Source organism: Chinchilla lanigera, unplaced genomic scaffold (assembly GCF_000276665.1).
Source record: "Chinchilla lanigera isolate Chin_1 unplaced genomic scaffold, ChiLan1.0 scaffold00019, whole genome shotgun sequence".
NCBI classification, from domain to species: domain Eukaryota; kingdom Metazoa; phylum Chordata; class Mammalia; order Rodentia; family Chinchillidae; genus Chinchilla; species Chinchilla lanigera.
The window spans coordinates 12,674,424-12,694,072 of NW_004955420.1; the positions used below are offsets into that span (position 1 = coordinate 12,674,424).

Below are 19,649 nucleotides of genomic sequence, written 5' to 3' on the forward strand. Positions count from 1 at the left end.
CTGCTTCCCCTCCCCCCAGCCCCTGCTGGTTTTTTTCTTTCTTTTTTTTTTGGTCTTTTTGAGACAGGGTCTCCCTATGCAGTTCAGGCCGACCTTGAGCTCACTTTGTAGCCCAGGCTGGTCTCACAATGATCCTCCTCCTGCCTCAGCCTTCCAAGTGCTGGGATTACAGGCGTGCACCACCACGCCCAGCTACCCTGCTTGTTTTTAAGCAAGAATTACAGTATTTTATATAAAGAAGTCAGGCCTTTAGAGATTTTAGCATCTGAAGAAGACCTTGGAGTTCTTCCCCTTTGATACCAAGAGATGACTATATATAAAAGAAGTGAAAACAACCAAACAATATTTGTATGTGACTATTCACACCAGCAGTATTCAAATAACCAAAAGAAAGAAAAACCCCAAATGTCTATTAAAGGATGAATGGATAAACAAAATGTAACAACCCAGTCAGGCGTGGCTCGAGGCCAACATGGCTACATAGTGAGACCCTGCCTCCAAAAAGAAAAAAAAGTAACACACTATGCCCACAAAAAGACCTCCAAATGAAGTACTGACCAAGCGAAATAATTCAGACCTAAATGGTTAGTGGGGTGATAATGAACTGTGTATTTCAAAATGGTTCAAGTGAGCACGGGTTTGTGCGGCTCTACAGTGAAGCTCCTGCTTAGCACCCCCTAAAGCTGTAAGTGGCCCTAAGAGCATCCCCCACACCCACGCGTGGTTAAAATGACAAATTTTACTTGTGTGTGTATTTCATCCATTTTTTAAATTGGTATGTGAGAACTCATTAATGGAACTCTGAATTGGGGAAGGGTGTGGTATTTCAATAAAGCTGTTTTTTATAACTATTGCTTAATAATGCTGAAAATGGAAAGGTTTATTAAAAGTTTTTACCATATAGTAAGATAAATAAACGGCAGATGCACCACAGCACAGGAAGCACTGAATAGTTTACTGCTTACGTTAGTTGAGGCGAGCTCTACATGATGAAGGGCTTTCGCTAAAAATGACTGCACTAAGTGGAACTGGAGCCAAGGACAGTGACGCATATCTGTAATCCCAGCACTCCGAGAGGCTGAAGCAGGAGAGCTCCCAGTTGGAGCCAAGAGTGGACTACTAGTGAGACTCTGTCTCGAAATCAGAAACATGAAAATAAAAATAGGGGGGCTGGGATGTAGCTTAGTGCAAAGGTCCTCGGGTCACTCTCCAGTACGGGGTGGGGGGGAGCTATTCTGGGTTTGCCGTATGCTTAAGAAAACAAAATACAAAACAGAGATATAATGGAGATGTACAGATTTGTACGTCAGAGAAAACTGAAGGTAAAAGAAACAGGAATACGGCACTCAGCAGTTTCCTTCTGCTGCCGCTGCACCCTATGCGCACAGCTCGGACAGTTTAACTATAGACAAAAATCCTGCCTTGGATGTCGATACAAGCGGAGAAGTTCCATAAAACTTCCAAAATACAAAGACAAATTACTAGTCGGGTTCCACCCACCCCACCCCCCTTTTTTTTGGCTTTCTGAGACAGGGTCTCGCTATGTAGCTCAGGCTGGCCTTGCGCTCACTTTGTAGCCCAGGCTGGTCTCGAACTCGCAACGATCCTCCTGCCTCAGCCTCCCGACCGCTGGGATTACAGTCCCCCTCCTTTTTAAAAAGGGAACCGCGGCGGCTCCTCGCGAAGCCCCGGGGCCACTCACCCGCGCGCTCCGCCTCCTGCCCGGCGGCCCTCCGCCCGCACTCCGCGGGGTAGTGCTTCTGGATCAGGCCCCACAGCTCCTGGTTGACCAGGGAATTTCTCCGCGTGTGGTAGCGCGCCCACGACGAGACGCGGCGGCGACAGAAGGGGCAGTACAGGCTGGCCTTCTCGACGGTGGCGCGGAAGCACGGGCTGCAGAGCGTGTGGCGGCAGGGCAGCGTCACCGGCTCCACCAGGATCTCCATGCAGATCGGGCACTGGCACTCGGACAGCGCGGGGACGGCGGCGGGCGGCGCGGCCATCTTAGCGCGCTAACGAGGCGGCATCCGCGGCGCCGAGGGCAGGGGCGGGGCAGGCTCCCGGGCCGACGCCAGCGAGAGCAGAGGGGCAGCGGCTCGGCACGCAGACGCAAGGCGCCGGGAGGGTCAGCCGGACGGTGACACCTGGCACGGCGAGCTTCCGCCCGTTTTCATTCTTAGGCCAAGTAACTAGGGAACGTCTTCGCGGGGGCGAGCGCGGCCGCGGCGGGGCGGCACCTCCTGCTCCTCCTGCTCCTCCCGCTCACCGCTTGCGCGGCTCCCGTCCGCTGCGGCGCGGCCCGGGGACTTCCGTTCTGCAGTTGCAGCGGGGCAGCTAGACAGCTGCAGCGTCCCCTCGTTCCCGCGCGCCGCGCAGTCTCCCGGGACTCCGAGCCCCGCCGCCCGTCACCTCGCTCCAGCCAGCCCAGAAGCCTATTCGCTGCCGAGTTAGTGACGTCACAACCGCTCCCTCCCGCCCAGAAAATCGCCCAACCGCGGTAGCATCCCGCGTATGGCTGGGCTGGACTTCCGGTGCCTGTGCGCGCCTCGCTGCCCGCCCCACCCTCGCCCCGCCTCACTGTCGCAGCTGCACTGGGTTCAGCCTGAGTGGGGCCCAGGTTTCTCCCGAGATTCCTGATTTCAGAGGCTTTAAAGTTCTTAATTTCAACCAGAGACATGTTAAGAGTTGATTTCCTAGTACTGTTGCATTTTTCTGTGGCAAATGTTAAATATCACATATTAGCTGGGTGTGGTGGTGCACGCCTGTAATCCCAGCACTTGGGAGGCTGAGGCAGGAGGATGGATGTGAGCTCGAAGCCAACCTAAGCTACATAGTGAGTTTAAGGCCAACCTGAACTGCTTAGAGACCCTATCTCAAAAAAAAAAAGAAAGTCGCAAGTTACCATATATAATTTGTAAAGCGCCTGCCTGACAAGTGCAAGGTCCTGACTTCAATTCCTGGTACCATATATAATTTGTAGACTGCCATGTTGATTATACAATAAAACACCATTTTTATCTGTACACATTTCAGCAATTTTTAGACAGTAGTAACAGATTGAATATTTGTTTCTTTCTAGAACTTGTTTTATATCTACTGTAAAGACTGTCATAGTATATTTGGTACAAAGCTGTGTACTTGCTCACAGAAATCATTGCTGCTCTTTTTTTTTTTTTTTTTTTTGAGACAGGGTCTCGATATGCAGTTCGGGCTGGCCTTGAGCTCCCTTTGTAGCCCAGGCTGGTCTAAAACCTGCAAAGATCCTTCTGCCTCAGCCTCCTTAGTGCTGAGATCACAGGCGTGCAGCACCTCGCCCAGCCATTGCTGCTCTTGAACTTCGTATTTGCATCGTAGGCTTCATTATGATGTTTCTTTCCTGCTTCCCACCAAGGGCTGTCACTTGAACGAATTGTTGCTAACCAAACTCTTGATTGTTTCCCTCAATGGTACAAATTTCTGAGCCAATGTAAATAAATTACCAGAATTTCTCCATGATATCTTTTTTTTAAAACAGGAGAAAAGGTTTATTTACCTCACAGTTTGTAGAGGTTTCAGTCCATAATCAGCTGGCTCCAAGGCAGGGTGGCACATGGCAGAGACACACAACAGTTCAGGGTGGTGGAAGGCAGCAAAAAATGAAACAGAGAGAGCATCTCCTTGATAAGCTCCACAGGAGATGCTGCGATAAAATGTGTAACTTGGGGGTGCTGTAAAATTTAAAGACACAATTTTTCCTTACAGTACAATGTGTCTGTGTGTTCGCACTGGCTTTTTGTGTTTGTTTTTCTAAAAGTCCTTCTGAAATAGGGGGAAAAAACTGCCAATCTTAATGATATCTGGGCAGAGTTTGTGTTCTCTAAAATCAAAGAATGAATTTTAGGAACAACAGAGCTTAAGAGCAGAATATATTTATTGGGGGAAAGAAAGCAAGAGAGGCACAGAATGGGGGCCCCAGTGAGTTGCCCAGGGAACCTGTCTTTTCCAAGGATTTTTATAGAGCAAAACCAGGAGGGGAGACGGGCCCAAGGTGGGAGGAAAAATGGGAAATCACAAAGTGGGCATAAGGTGGGACAAAACTATGGTCAGCCAATAAGAATTGCTCAGGTAAAATTGACTAAATCGGGATCAAATGGGGAAGCGAGTCACGTAGCAAGCGAGTATGAATACAGAACAGGGGCTTTTCCTGTGAGGGTTTGAGTCAGTGACTTTTCAAGGTGATCGCTACCTATTTAGAATATCAATCCCTGATGTCCATCCCTAGGGAGGTGTGTGGGTGATCTATTTAAACTTTTGTCTTGAGGTCTGGCCCGCAGCAAGTATGTCTCCATTTGCAAGGTATCTTGTCTTCCATACTTGCTCCTTTGTGGGCCGGGCCCTGTCTCACTGCCTATAATATTTCTGTCTAACTCAGCTGCCTATAACACTTGCAGCTATTAAAAGTGATGTAGCCGGGCATGGTGGCACATGCCTGTAATCCCAGCACTTGGGAGGCTGAGGCAGGAGGATCCTTGTGAGTTTGAGACCAGCCTGGGCTACAAAGTGAGCTCAAGGCCAGCCTGAACTGCATAATGAGACCCTGTCTCAAAAAGACAAAAACAAACAAACAAAAGGAAAAAAAACCTAACCTGGATATAGTGGTGCATGCCTGTGAGTACAGCACTCTGGGAGACGGAAGCAAGAGTCTTGTAAGTTCAACCCAACCCGGGCGACTTGGCAGTTTAGCAATTTAGGGAGACCCTGTCTCAACAACAACAACAACAAAAAGAATCACAATAAATTGTTTAAAGAACTTAATTAGCTTTTATTTGCAGTTTTAGAATCAAGTTCTGAGAGCTGAGCTCAATAGCAGATGGGTGCTTGCAAATGTGTTTTTGTGGGGTTTTTTTTGTTTGTTTTTGGTCTTTTTGAGACAGGGTCTCGCTATGCAGTTCAGGCTGAACTTGAGCTCACTTTGTAGCCCAGGCTGGCCTCAAACTCACAAGGATCCTCCTGCCTCAGCCTCCCAGGTGCTGGGATTACAGGCATGCACCACCACGCCCAGCATGTTTTTCTCCTTGTAAAGGTTAAAGCACAGGGCATTTCCTTTTGCTGGCTAAAACTGGCCTAACTGGGGTTTGGCTATTATTTTCTTCTGATTTTTTTCCCTTTTTTTTTTGAAAGATAGTTTTGGCTGGATGGCCCGGAGTTTCAGCATAAATAACTCTTTGTCTGATCTGTTGAGCATGGTTCAACAGCTCATTTAACAGTGGAAAAACAAAACAAAAAAAAAAGAAAACATTGTAAAAACATCTTTGAGCTGGCTGTGGTGGCACACAAGTGCCTATACCCAGCACCGGGAAGGCGGAGGGAGAAAGATTGCCACGAGTTTGAGGCCAGCCTAGGCTACATTTTGAGACCTAGTTTCCAAAAAAAAAAGGTTGATCACACAGAAACTTTGAAAGTTGTGGCAGCGGAAACCAGAGTAGAAATGACTCAGTGAGTGAGCACGTGCCCTGCCTTCTAGAGGTGGGTTTAGGATTGTCTTCCCTTCCCTTTAGACTTGGGCAATAAAGTTCAAGATGGGGTCAGTTCGGGGCTTAGCTATTTATGTCACGCATATCATTTATGTGATAGTGCGCACGTTTTATTCTTAAATCTCAAAGGAGGTTAGCAAGAATATAGTTTCACATTTTATACATTAGCTTTTTTTTTATTTATGTTTTTTGGTTTGTTTTGGGGGTTGTTTTGGTACCAGCAATTGAACTCAGGACCTTGCGTTTGCCAGGCAGGCACTTGTGCCGCTGAGCTATATCCCTGGCCCCACTTTAGGGTTTTTTGTTTTTTGTTTTTTTGTATTATATGTATGTATACGGTGTTGGGATTGAACCTAAGACCTTGTACATGCTAAGCGTGTGCTCTGGCACTGAGCTACAACTGCAGCTCTGAGCTTTTTGAGGTTTTTTTTGTGTGTGTGGGTTTTTCTTTTTCTCTTTTTTGTCTCTTTGAGACAGGGTCTCGCTATGCAGTTCAGGCTGGCCTTGAGCTCACTTTGTAGCCCAGGCTAGTCTCGAATTCACAGTGATCCTCCTGCCTCAGCCTCCTGGGTGCTGGGATTACAGGCATGCACCACCACACCTGGCTTGCTTCATTCTTTTATATGGCTGAACAGAAAAATATGTAGTCTGTCAATTTATCATAATTCATTTAATGCTCCCCTTGCCTTTTGCTATAAAAATTAGCCTATAGTAAATAAATTGTGCCTTTTTCTTTTCTTTCTTTCTTTTTTTTCAGTATCCAAGATAAATTACTACATGTTGAATCACTGGGTCATAGGATGACAGGTTTTTGTTTGTTTGTTTATTTTCTTTTTTTGAGAGAGGGTCTCGCTATATAACCCCGGCTGGCCTCCAGCTCACAGCGATCCTCCTGCCTCAGCGTCCCCGGTGCTGGGATTAGACAGGTTCACTTCTCACTGATGGCAGCAACTCTTTTAGGGAGGACGTTCGTGCTTCAGGCATCCTGTCTGCTTTCCCCTTGTCAATGACCTGGACAGCCCGCAGCAAACCCTCGCGCAAGGCCTGGTTTTTCACCATGCTGGTGATCATGAACGTGGCGTCCCCAATGTACGTGCGTCTGGCTGTGGCAGCGTAGTGCTCCGCCTCGCTGCCGTGCGCGATGAAGAAGGCGCAGAGCGCCGCCATGTCTCCCTCCCGCAGCCCGCTCTCCTCCAGGACCGCTTCCCACGCCACTCTGATATGCTGATTCTTGGCCTTCCGTCGAAGGACAGAGGTGAAGGTGGGCAGACCTCTTGCCAGGTCTGGCAGCTTCTCAAGCACACGAGTGTGCAAGCAGATAAGTACTTCGATGACGTAGCTGTACAAAATATTCAATTCCATTGACGTGAATCTACAAGAAACGGAGAGCTGCGTAAGCCGTGGAAAACCGTGCAAATATAAATTGCACTACACTAGGACAGCCCACTCGGTACAGACCCACTGGAAGATCCAACTGGTATTTAGCTTTTGGAGAGATGGTTTGTTTTAGTTTTTGGAGACATGGTTTCTCAATGTAGCTCAGCCTGGCCTTGAATTCCCAGCAATCCTCCTGTCTCAGCTCCCTGAGTGCTGCGGTTAAGGATGGGCTTATGGGGATGGGTTTGGCTTTGGTTCCCTTTTGCAGTGAACACGGGAAGCTCTTACAGAACCACACAATCCTACTGATCTCCCAGGCAGTACTCACTTGAGTGCCAGAACCGCCGTCCACAGCTCATCTTGCGCAGCTTGGCTTGTCAGAGTCTTGCTATGGTTTTCAAATTTCTGGGTCAGATTATCCTTGGTGATGTCCAGTTCTTTGAATTGTGCTTCTAAAGCTTGGAGTTTTTGGTCTACTCTATAGGACAGAATCATCAAGGTTAGCTCAGAGAACAAAACTAAGATTTTTGTTTTAACCTAAGACTCTAAGAACATTTACAACCGCTACAAATTTGGTTTTTGTTTTGTTTTGTTTTGTTTTGTTTGTCTTTTTGAGGCTGGGTCTCCGTATGCAGTTCAGGCTGGCCTTGAGCTTACTTTGTAGCCCAGGCTAGTCTCGAACTCTCAGCGATCCTCCTGCCTCAGCCTCCTGAGTGCTGGGATTACAGGTGTGAGCCACCATGCCCAGCTCAAAGTTGGGTTTTGTTTCTTTGTTCTTTGCAGTGCTGGTGATCAAACAGAGGGCCTTGCACTCACCCCCAACTACACGTCCAGTCCCTAAATACTTAAATATCAAATTATGAGTAGATGTTGCATGCATCTGCCAGTCTCTCTGGCCCTCATCCTTGCTTTTTCATTCCTTGTATGGTTGGACTTTTGAAATGTCTAATAACTTCAGTTACTGACCATATCTTGTCTTTGTAGTTATATTTTATACTTTAAAGAGGTTGGTCTTTTCTTTTCACTTTTTGGGGTTTTTGCTTTTTTTTGTTTTGTTTTTTAGTACTGGGCATCAAACTCAGGACCTGGTGCTATCTCCCTGGCACCTTTCTTTTGTTTTTTGAGACAGGATCTCATTGTGTCCCTCAGGCTGGCCTCGAACTCACAATCCTCCTGCCTCAGCCTCCCAAGTGCTGAAATTACAGGTATGTAGCACTACTAAAGAGTATTTTATCCAAACATTACTTTAATCCCTACAACCATAAGATGCGAAACAGTCATTTTTTACTATTTTACAGACAGAATTTGAGTCTCACAATGATTGAGATCTAGAGCCAGGTGTGGTGGCACACACCTGTAATCCCAGCACTCGGGAGGCTGAGGCAGGAGGATTGTTGTGAGTTTGAGGCCAGCCTGGGCCACATAATGAGTTGAAGTTCAGCCTGAACTGTAGAGCGAGACCCTGTGTCAAAAAGACAAAAAAAAAAAAATTGAGATTTGATGTCATATTCCCAGCGAGCCCTGGGACCAGTGTATAATAAAGTTGCTTTTTGTTTTGTTTTGTTTTTGTTTTTTGAGACAGGGTCTCACTGTCTAGTTCAGGCTACTTGTGATCTCACTATGTAACCCAGGCTGGCCTCAAATTTGCAGCATTCCTCCTGCTTCAGCCTCCCTAGTGCTGGGGTTACAGGTGTGCGCCACCATACCCAGCTAATAAGGTGGCTTTCTCTACCCTATTCTTTTTTTTGCTGTTGTTCTCTATCCTGTTCTGTGTCCAGATCCTATCCTTCTTTCAAGGATCAACTCAAATTCCTCTGCCTGTGTGTGCATTTGTGTGTGTATTTGTGTGTGTGTGCGTGCGTGTGTGTAGCACTCTCCCACTGACCAACATCCCCAGCCCTTCTTTTAGGTTTTATTTGAAACAGTCTTGCTAAATTGCCCCAGCTGGGCTTAAACGCCTGATCTTTGTGTCTCAGCAGCAGGGATCACAGGCTTGTGCGGCCAGGTCTGGCTTCCACTGCTTTCTCAGTCCTTTCTACCTGCAGAGCTCCTTGCCTTCTCCCACAGCCCGCCTCAGTTAACCTCTGTCTAACCCATCCCCTCCTCTTCATGTCCACTAAACCAGTGCCTCGCCATCTTCTGCCTGGGCTTCCAATCACAGTAGTGTCACTGTGCCCTTGCTTCAGCTTCCAATCCATCCTGCACGTGTGATCTTCTAAAGTACAGTCACAGGCATGTAACACGACAGATGACATTCCTTTACTTTAGGTTTGGGATTGTAGAGAAAGGTTCTTGCTATTAGCCCAGGCTGGCTTTGAACCAACAGTATAGTCTAGGCTGGTCTCAAATTTGTGGCGATTCTCCTGCCTCAGCCTCCTGAGATCTGGGTTTACAGGCGTGTACCACTGTGCCTGGTTATATCCCTTTTTTTTTTTTACCACCCTGACTTGTCCAGTGGAATCTTCCTAACCAAACTGGAACTCCCAAGGAGCTGGGGACTTAGCTCAGCGGCACAGTGCCTGCCTGGCAAGTGCAAGGTCGTGAGTTCGATTCCTGGTGGGGGGGGGTGACAAACTGGAACTCCCTAGGGGGAAACAGCCTTTCTTCCGTAGCCTAGCCTTCATTTCTGCCCATCCTCTAACACATCCTAGTCAGTAATATGTAGCTTCCCTGTACCGTTCCCTCAGCCTAGAATTCCCTCCCATCTTGTATTTTCTCATAAACACCACTCACATTTTAGGATCCAGCTTAAATGTCCCTCTGTGAAGAGTCCTTTTTCTAGTGTCAAAGACAGGATTGATTATCCTCCCTTCACATTTTTTAGTTCTTTAGGAACATCATCAATATAAGGTTGCATGCATTAAATTATATTTTTTAAGCTGGGTATGGTGACACAGACCTATAATCTCAGCATTTGGGAGGCTGAGGCAGGAGGATCAAGAGTTTGAGGCCAGGGGCTGGGGATTTAGCTCAGTGGCACAGCGCCTGCCTGGCAAGCGCAAGGTTGTGAGTTCAATTCCTGGTACCGGGAAAAAAACCAAAACCAAAAAAGAAAAAAAGAGTTTGAGGCCAGGCAGGGCTATGAAGAAAGACCCTATCTAAATTCCACTCCCCCTGCAAATTATATTTTTCAATAATTCTATCATCCCTACAAGCTGAGGGCAGAAGGCACGTCTTACTGTCTTTATCTTTTCCCCTAAAGGAAAGGGCTTTTACTGAATGTTGGCCAACAAGCCAACAAGGAATCGGGAAACTCCTCAGTTCTCTCTCCCTGATCGGTTGGTACTGCTTATTTTTGTAAATCTAGCATTTGGTACAGGCCTACGAGTGAAATGATAGCAATGGGAAGCAATTATTATTAATTATTATTAAGTTTTCTTTTTTTTATTAATTTTATTATTAATTTACTTTTTTTTAATCTGAAGAGCTAAGCGACCTTAAGACATGATCTGATGAGCCTGCCTGTCTTCCATGCTCGTCTCTGCCCCATCTTCTCTAAGGAGCGGCCCCACGCTTGCACCCTCCCCGGAGCCCTTAGCAACCTTTTCATCGCCTCCGTCAGGGACACCAGGGTCGTAGTTTCTGTGTTCATCTTCTTAAGGCAAAACAAAAGGAAATAAAGTGAAGCAAAACAAAAACCCAATAGATAGCTGAACTGAGGGCTTTCTGCTGTTTTCCACTCGGCAACAGGCAGCAGCAACTTGAGCATTTGATCTAACTCCTGCCTGAAAGGTCATGCAGTACAGAAGCTTTTTATAGCTTGCCCATCCAAATATAGTTTCAAAGAACTGATGATGTGAACACAGGTGTCTTGGTGTACACTGTAACATTTGCCACTGACCTGCCTGTCGTGGTGTAATCCCAGCATTGGGGAGGCTGAGGCAGGAGGCTTGCCATGAGTTAGAGGCCAACCTGGGGTACATACTGAGTTCAAGTCCAGCCCAGACTATAAAGCAAGACCTTGACTGGGGGTGATGGCACACACCTGTAATCCCAGCACATGGGAGGCTGAGGCAGGAAGATTGCCAAGAGCTCAAGGCCAGCCTGGGATACAAAGGATTTCAAGGCCAGCTTGAACTGCATAGCAAGACCCTGTCTCAAAAAGGTAAAAGAAATAAAAATTAAAAAAAAAAAATAAAGCAAGACCCTGTCTCAAAGTCAAAACAAACTGACCCCACAGTACATGAATATAGAGCAACGCCCAGATACAACTCTGTATGGTCTGGGAAATGTATACACAGATACACCTACATATTCGAGGGTGAAATTTGATGGAAACGTTGTTCTTACGTTTTAACAGCTTCATTATTCAATTACAATCTAAAGTAGGTTTAAAGAGCTCACCACATCTTTTATAATGATTATGATTTTAATGCTAACAGTCTTATTAACAATCACTACAGGGGCTGGAGATTTAGCTGAGCGGCAAAGCGCCTGCCTGGCAAGTGCAAGGTCGCAAGTTTGATTCCTAGTACCGGAAGAAAAACAAATAACAAACAAACAAACAAACAAAAAAACCCAAAAACAATCACTACAAACTAGTAAGTATTTTGTTGAGAGTTTCTAATATTAGGGTTGGAACTGAATACAAAAATAGACAAAACAGTATTCTTGCTGGGGGTGGTGGTTTGAGCCTGTAGTCCCATGTATTCAAGAGGCTGAAGCAGGAGAGTCACCTAAACCCAAGAACCCGGGGCCAGTTTAGGCAACATAGCAAGATCCTTTCTCAAAGCCAAGCCAAGACAGGGGTGGTATTATGCACCTGTAACCTCAACATTCTGGGAGGCTGAGGCAGGAGGATCACAAATTCCAGACCAGTGTGGGAGTTTTACTGGTTTAGTCAGATCCACCTCAAAATAAAAAATTAAAAAGGGCTGGGGATGTAGCTCAGAGTGAAGGTCCTAGAATTATCAATCACCAGGTCTGCAAAAAAACAAAAATCTTCCAGGCAGGGTGGTGCATACCTGTTATCCCAGCACTTGGGAGGCTGAGGCAGGAGGATCATTGGGAGTCTGAGATCAGCCTGGGCTACAAAGTGAGCTCAAGACCAGCCTGAACTGCATAACGAGACCCTGTCTCAAAAAAGACAAAAAAAAATTTGGATATAAAAATAGTAAGTTGTCCGGGCTGGGTTCAATCCCCAGCAATGCAAAGAAAAAAAATGTACTCTCTCTTTTCTTTTTTTTTGTCTTTTTGAGACAGGGTCAAAAAAGAGAGAGAGAGAGAGACAGGGTCTCACTATGCAATTCATGCTGACCTTGAGCTCACTTTGTAGCCCAGGCTGGTCTCAAACTCGCAGCAATCCTCCTGCCTCAGCCTTCCAAGTGCTGGGATTCCAGGCATGCACCACCACGCCCGATTTGTACTCTATTATTAATATTATTGTTGTTATGCTTCTAATCTGATGAATTAAAATTGGTTTTCTCTTATTATGCAAGTAAAAAAAAAAATAATGAATGGTTATTTGGAGCCATGAATAGGTTTGCTTTTTGTTGTTGTTGTATTTTTCTGGTACCAGGAATCGAACTTACGACCTTGCGCTTGCCAGGCAGGCGCTGTGCCGCTGAGCTAAACCCCCAGCCCCTATTTTGCTTTTTTTTTTTTTTTTTTTTTGGTTTTTCTCCGGTACCAGGAACTGAACTCATGACCTTGCACTTGCCAGGCAGGCGCTTTGCCACTGAGCTAAATCCCCAGCCCCTATTTTGCTTTTTTTTTAAGGTGAGGTTTTGCTATGTTGCCCAGCCTGGTCTCCAACTACTGAACTCAAGTGATCCTGCTACCTCAGCCTCCCAAGTGTCCCTGTGATGAGAGGTGTGTGCCACCATGCTCAGCCAAAAGTGTCTTATTAGCCAAAAAGAAACCTTGTTGGTAGACATATAATTATCCAGCTCACCTAGAAAAGAAAAAAGTTCAGGCAGTAATTTAAGTAAATGGATTCGTTTGCAGCTGGCAAAGCTGTGGCTTGTTTCGCTAGGGGGAGCTGAACCTCTACAGAACCTTGTGGGCAGAGGAAGGACCGGAAATCCCAGGGGCTCAAAAAGTAAAGCTTCATGAAGAGGAGCAGTGACACCACCTAGAAAACCAGGGGACAAGTTCAAGGTAGGAAATGTAAGGGAAAAGGGAGAGAGAGAAGCGTCTGCCTCGTGTGCCCAACCTTACTGGTAAGAGACTCCAAACTGCCCCGTCTCTGCAGCGTCACAGCGCCTGAGTCCTGACTCGTCATCAGAAGCCATGTGCCACTCTGGAGAGCTGGGGGTAGTGACGCCCTGTGCCACTTGGGGCCCGTTGGGGCAGATTATGTGGGTCTGGGTAATCAGAACTGCTCACCCTCCACCCCTGCCTGCATTTATGGCATCCGGAGCCACCTGATTATTGGGCGTCCTTCACAATGCGGATGTCTCCTGCCAAAAATGTGATTAGTTTTCCTACCTGGCTGCTTTAGTACTAAAGCAACCTGTTTTGTTTTGTTTTGTTTTGTTTTTTGTTTTTGGTACTGGGAATCAAACCTAGGATCTTGCGCTGTGCCACCGAGCTATATCCCCAGCCCCCTGGCTGCTTTAGGATTTACGCTAAAGCTCCTCCACATTACAACAGGATCGCTCCTTCTTGCAAAAACCGATGGGGTCTAACCTTGCAACTCCCACATTGCCCAGCAATGCCATTAACCCGGCTGGTCTCACCCGGAGGTGCTAATGGCTGCTCAGCAGGATTTCCAGGACACTCTGAACTCAAGGTTGAGCACTGCACTTTTAAAAGAAAAAAAAAAAATTAAGCTTATTAATTATTAATAAATTATTAATAAATTATTATGCTAGCTGGATGTGGTGGTGCATGCCTGTAATCCTAGACCTCAGGAAATTGAGGGAGGAATATCTTAGAGAGTTGGAGGCCAACCTGGGCTACTTAGTGAGTTCAAGGTCGCCCTGAACTATGTAGCCAGACCCTGTCTCAAAAAAAAAAAAATTAGCTGGGTGTGATGGTGCAACGCCTATAATCTCAGCACTGGGCAAGCTGAGACAGGAGGAGCATTGCAAGTTCAAGACCAGCCTGGGCTACAAAGTGAAGGCTAGCCTGAACTGCATAGCGAGACCCTGTTTCAAAAAGATTAAAAAGAATTATTACGTTAAAATTACCTTTTAGTATAATGTTTGTTAAATATAACCAAATTCAACACTAGGCACGTAACTCTTAAGCAATATAACCCAAATAAATCTACATTATTTAATGCAAACTAAATTACAGCTAACAATATTAAATGGACACTAATTTACTATGATGGCTGGTGGTGTTTTGCCAAGACTAAGTTGCCTCTCCTGTCATGGGTTTGACACAGCTGCTTTGGAGCAGGTTCTTTTGCTTTTGGCAAGCTTATATTATCTTGGTCAGAGAAATGACTCAAATATAAAACTTTAATTATATCCATCACTTGGTTTATGTAATCTTTTTGTTGTTGTTGTTGTTTTGTTTTGTCTTTTTTTGAGACAGGGTCTTGCTATGCAGTCCAGGCTGGCCTTGAGCTCACTTTGTAGCCCAGGCTGGTCTCAAACTCGCAACTATCCTCCTGCCTCAGCCTCCCGAGTGCTAGGATTACAGACATGCGCCATCACACCTGGCTTAATCTGTTTATTTATGTATTTATTTTGTCTTTTTGAGACAGGGTCTCACTATGCAGTTCTGACTGGCCTTGAGCTCACTTTGTAGCCCAGGCTGGTCTCGAACTCACAACGATCCTCCTGCCTCAGCCTCCAGAGTGCTGGGATTTCAGGTGTGTGCCACCATGCCTGGCTATACCCACCATTTATTTAAAAAAAATATTTTTAGCTGAGTGTAGTGGTGCAGGCCTGTAATCCCAGCTGATGGTGGGATTTAATTCAGGAGGCTGAGGCAGAAGTATCATTGTGAGTTTGAAACCAGCCTGGGCTACCCAGGGTGTTCAAAGCCAGCCTAAACTGCATAGCAAGATCCTATCCCAAACCCCTGTCTCCTCCCCAAAATCTGAAACACAAAGTTTGTTCTGGTTGCCTGGAGGTCCTGCCATGGGCTCCCTTCAGGCTGACTCTACCTCCTACATCTTTTTGTATTTCACCCCTCCCCACTTAGTGCATGTAATAAGCATTGTCTGAGCTGGTTGAGGGTCCAGGATAGACCGAAGTGTGTGCTGTGAAGTGAAACAGTCCTTACCCTCAGGCGTCTTATACTCTAATAAAAATAGAAAAATAAGCATACAAATGTCAGAATTATGGTTAACAATGTGTCAAGATTCATAATTTAACTGCCCCACAAAGATCCTTTCACCAAAGGCAGTATTTATCTACAGGTTCCTGTGATTACAACCTGGTTAGCTTTGTGTGCATTCTTCAGTGTGCTCAAGATGGGGGCCATTGGAAACCCACCTGTGAGGGGGGACCACGGACATGCCTATTTGTCACCTGAGCGGCCTGCTAACCTCTGGACTATTGAGAATGGTACCTGGGCGCTTTCTTCTGCTTCCAGACGTCTCCTCAGGTTCTGTAACTACTGTGGGCCTGTTGCTTGCTTGTAAACTGAGTCAGACTGGGACATGATAGCCGACACTCTCCACAACATACAGTTACTAACCAGATGTCAGCGGTGGGCTGCAGATCTGTGGGGCCGCCCTTTTGGTCCACGAGATTCCCATTTGTCCTGAGTGCTGGCTGACTGCTAGGGCCAAGATTCTCTGAGAACCACGTCCCCACCCAAGGGGGTGGCCCCCTAGGTGATGCTCAGTGTGTGACGAGAGCCGACTGGATGGGAGTGGGTAGCTAAGAGGGGCCAGTCCGATTATCTTTGGGGACTTGGTACCTGGACCTGGACTGTTTGCTTCATTTGCAGCATTGAAATAGGTTGATGTGGCCCTGAAATGCCATGTTTTGCACAAAAGTTGCCAGAGACAGAGCCAGATGACCATGAGGACAGAGGCGGAAGTACACCTGCCTGGCTCCCGAGAGCTTGTGTGGAGGTTCCGGCAGCGCAGCCGGCGGCTCCTGTACCTGGACAGAAAGGGCCTCCTCTCTCAGGGAGCGTCGACCTCCTCCACCAAGCACACAGTGTTGGGAGGGACACACATGGAGACATGCGAGAGGAAGGGACACTGCCTAGCCGGCCAGATCGGCCACCTCAACTCTGATCAATGGGGTGACAGATGTCACAGTCAGGTTGCCCTCACAGGCTGCCTTGTTTTGTTTTCTTGTGGTACTAGGAATAGAGCTCAGGACCTCACACATGCTAGTGCTCTACACCAAGCTACGCCCCTTGGGTTTTTTTGTTTTGTTTTTGTCTTTTTGAGACAGGGTCTCGCTATGCAGCTCAGGCTGGCCTTGAGCTCACTTTGTAGCCCAGGATGGCCTCGAACTCCCAACGATCTTCCTGCCTCAGCCTCCCAAGTGCTGGGATTACAGGTGTGTGCTACCATGCCCGGTGGGGTTTTATGTTTTGTTTTGTTTTGATTAGTACATATTTGCCATGCATAATGATCACATTCATCATAGGTATTTGTACCTATACACAATATATCTTAATTCTTTTTTCCCCATTTCCCTTCCTTCCCCTCAACGCTTCTTCCTCTCCCAATTTATAAAAGTTTTGTTTCCATTTTCCCTTCCATCTCCCCCACCTTGTTCCCCTTCCCATTTGAACATTCTTCCTACTTCCTGCTATCTGTCCTCCTTTTTTTTGCTCCTTATTTTTCCTTTGGATTTCTCACACAAGAGAAACAATGCAATAGTTAAACCTGTATCTAATTTATTTCACTTAAAGTTATGGTCTCAAGGTGCATCCATTTACCTGAAAATGCCTCAAATTTATCTTTATGGCAGAGTAGTACTCCATTGTATATAAATACCATATTTATCCATTCACCTGTTGATTGCCACATGGGCTGTGTCCAAGATTTAGCTATTATAAATTGTGCTACTACAAATGTGGGTGTGCATATATTGCTGTTGTTTGATGCCTTTAACTCTTTTGAGAAGATTCCTAGAAGGGACACAACTGGGTCAAATGGGGAACATCTGGCTTTAGTTTTTTGAGGAATCTCCACACTGATTTCCACAAGAGTTGCATCAGTCTACACTCTCACCAACAGTGGAGAAGGGTTCCTTTTTCCCCACAACCCCTCCAGCATTTGTTCTTGGTTGATTTCTTGATAATAATAGCCACTCTTTCTGGGGTGAGGTGGAATCTCAGTGTTGTTCTAATTTGCATTTCTCAAGAGATGTTGAACATTTTTTCATGTATTTGTTTGCTGTTTGAACTTTTTTTTTTTGAGACAGGGTTTTGCTATGCAGTTTGGGATGGCTTGAACTCACTTGTTCAAGGATGGCCTCGAAGTTGCAGTGATCCTCCTGCCACAGCCTCGTGAGTGCTAGGATTACAGGAACGTGCCACCCACCTGGCCTTACTTTTTCATCTGAGAAATGTAGCCCGGCATGGTGGCGCATGCCTGTAATCCCAGCCTGTAATCCCAGCACTCAGGAGGCTCAGAAAGGAGGATCGTTGCAAGTTCAAGACCAGCCTGGGCTACAAAGTGAGCTAGGCCTGAAAGGCATAGTGAAACCCTGTCTCAAAAAGACCAAAAAAAAAAAAAAAATCTGAGACATGTCTATTTGTTTCAGATGCTCATTTTTTTTTTTTTTTTTTTTTTTTTTTGTGCTGAAAGTTGAACTCAGGACCTTGCACTTGCCAGGCAGGCACTGTGCTGTTGAGCTATATCCCTGGCCCAGATGCTCATCTTTGGATTGGTCTTTTAAATTTGACAGGGGTCTCATATTTTTTCAGTTCTTTATGTATTCTAGATGTTAGTCCTTTTTTTTTTTTTTTTTTTTTGGTACTGGGAATTGAACTCAGGACTTTGCAATTGCTAGGCAGGTGCTTGTGGCGCTGAGCCACATTCCCAGCCCTAGATGTTAGTCCTTTAAAGAGTAGCTGGTAAAAAATGTTTTCCATTCTGTGGGTTGTCTTCACTCTGTTAGTGCTTTCTTTTGCTGTGCACTCACCTTTTTTTTTTTTTTAAATTTCGGAGACAGAGACTCTGTGTAGTTCAGGCTGGCCTTGAACTCTTGGCAATCCTCCTGCCTCAGCCTCCCAAGTGCAGAGATTACAAGTGTAGGCCTTGTGTATGTCTGGCTTCCCCCTTGGTTCTTAATGTTTTCCCTGGTTAGAGACCCAAGTGAAGCGGAGCTACATTTCACCTCTAGGTTGAGAGAATTATCCTCCCTGTCCCTGCCTTGTCCTCATAGTAAATTTCTCAGGGACTAGGGAGATAGCTTAGCGGCACAGCGTCTGACTGGCAAGCGCAAGGTCCTGAGTTCAATTCCCAATACCAAAAAAAAAAGGTAAATTTCTCCTTTTGCTTAGGAGGTATGAGTGGGTGTCTGCTCTTGGGCTAAATAGTTAAAATTGGGTAATTTTTCAAAAGCTTCTCCTAGGGGCTGGCGATATAGCTCAGTGGCACAGTGCCTGCCCGGCAAGCACAAGGTCCTGAGTTTGATTCCCGGTATACCCACAAAAAAGAGATTCTCCTAAAACCTTAAGAAGTTGCCTATAATGTTTATTACTTTCTGAAATTCTCCTGCATATCACAGTAATTACACTTGATCTTAGCCAAAAGGCCGAGAAGCAATATATCACAATAATTACATAAGTAAATGAGTACAGTTTTGTGATAGCGGTTTTCACTCTGTAAGACAGCACAGAAGACACCTGAAGGATGTCTAATTCAACCCCTTCACTTTCTTTCTTTTGTGGTTTTTGTTGTATTGAGATAGGGTTGTACTATAAAGTTCAGACTCATGGCAATCCTCTTGCCTCAGCCTCCTAAGTGTTAAGATGATAGGTGTGAGCCATCATGCCTGGCTGTTTTATGCCTTAACAATAGGTAAGAAGAGTCTGTTGCATCTCTCAGAGCAACCACAACCTCTGAAGAGTTAAACCAATTGTAATGTGGCTTCCATCACTTACAATGAATCCTGACTAAAACTTGGCTTATGGGGCCGGGGATGTAGCTCAGCGGCAAAAGCACCTGCCTGGCAAGCGCAAGGTCCTGAGTTCGATTCCTGGTACCAAAATAAAATAAAACTTGGCTTAAACTCTGCTTTTTCTTTTTTCCTTCTTTTTTTTTTTTTTGTCTTTTTGAGACAAGGTCTCACTAGGTAGTTCAGGCTGGCCTTGAACTCTTTGTAGCCCAGGCTGGCCTCAAACTTGCAATGATCCTCCTGCTTTAGCCTCCCAAGTGCTGGGATTACAGGTGTGCACCGCCACACCCAGCTTAAAAAAACTGCTTATTTATGGCTTCAGTTTATCCTGGCTCCACCAGCGGTGGCCTGAATTGCTGCATAATATTCTAAAGTGCCTTGACCCTGGAATCCTTTTCTTACAGACACAGAAATAGGTGATTGTGAGCACAGCCTTTGGACCTTACAAGATTTCCTCTTACAACCTGCTTAGGCGCCTCATGACATTGTGGATCCAGAAGAACTGCTGTAATGTGACCACATTTGGGTCAGGACGTGGGTGTCCCCAGGCAGGAGGCGTAACAACACAATCAAAGTCCTTTTCAGGCAAGTAACCGCCCTCAGTGTTCCCGGGTTCTCAAGTTACTTAACAGCTCTGGTTTTGATTCCTGTGCCAATAAAATGGGGGAAGTTGCCCATTTCACTGATGTGCAATAAGAAATGAAATACATGTAAACTGGCTGGTACGCAGTCAGTACTCAATACATATTCGTTCTCGTTCTCCAAA

At 45.9% G+C, this 19,649-nt stretch overlaps 2 protein-coding genes and 1 long non-coding RNA gene across 3 annotated transcripts in view; 1 reads left to right on the plus strand and 2 right to left on the minus strand.

Annotated features, from left to right (window-relative positions):
• Positions 1 to 2,413, minus strand: part of Rnf168 (ring finger protein 168, E3 ubiquitin protein ligase) — a gene marked incomplete in the record, with an annotated part of 20,022 nt that extends 17,609 nt beyond the window's left edge. Inside the window, 1 exon segment of the mRNA XM_013513503.1 lies at positions 1,703 to 2,413. Within this exon segment, the coding sequence (XP_013368957.1) occupies positions 1,703 to 2,003 (301 nt within the window).
• A 3,657-nt stretch (positions 2,414 to 6,070) lies between these two features.
• Smco1 (single-pass membrane protein with coiled-coil domains 1) lies at positions 6,071 to 10,595 on the minus strand. The gene is made up of 3 exons (XM_005383135.1): positions 10,433 to 10,595; positions 7,219 to 7,368; positions 6,071 to 6,885 (listed from the first exon to the last, which is right to left on the minus strand). The coding sequence occupies exons 1-3, from the start codon at positions 10,480 to 10,482 to the stop codon at positions 6,432 to 6,434; spliced, it is 654 nt and encodes a 217-aa protein (XP_005383192.1). The 5' UTR covers positions 10,483 to 10,595; the 3' UTR covers positions 6,071 to 6,431.
• Positions 10,596 to 12,893: 2,298 nt separating this feature from the next.
• LOC102014050 lies at positions 12,894 to 19,628 on the plus strand. The gene is made up of 2 exons (XR_001233747.1): positions 12,894 to 12,989; positions 19,288 to 19,628. It is a non-coding gene; the product is annotated as an uncharacterized LOC102014050 (long non-coding RNA).
• Positions 19,629 to 19,649: the final 21 nt, after the last annotated feature.

Coding starts and splice junctions, on each gene's coding strand:
- Smco1 (XM_005383135.1), bottom strand. CDS start 10,482: ATGAACACAGAAACTACGACCCTGGTGTCCCTGACGGAGGCGATGAAA. Junction 7,369..10,432: donor CTGACGGAGGCGATGAAAAG/GTTGCTAAGGGC, acceptor TCTGTCCTATAG/AGTAGACCAAAAACTCCAAG. Junction 6,886..7,218: donor ACGGCGGTTCTGGCACTCAA/GTGAGTACTGCC, acceptor CGTTTCTTGTAG/ATTCACGTCAATGGAATTGA.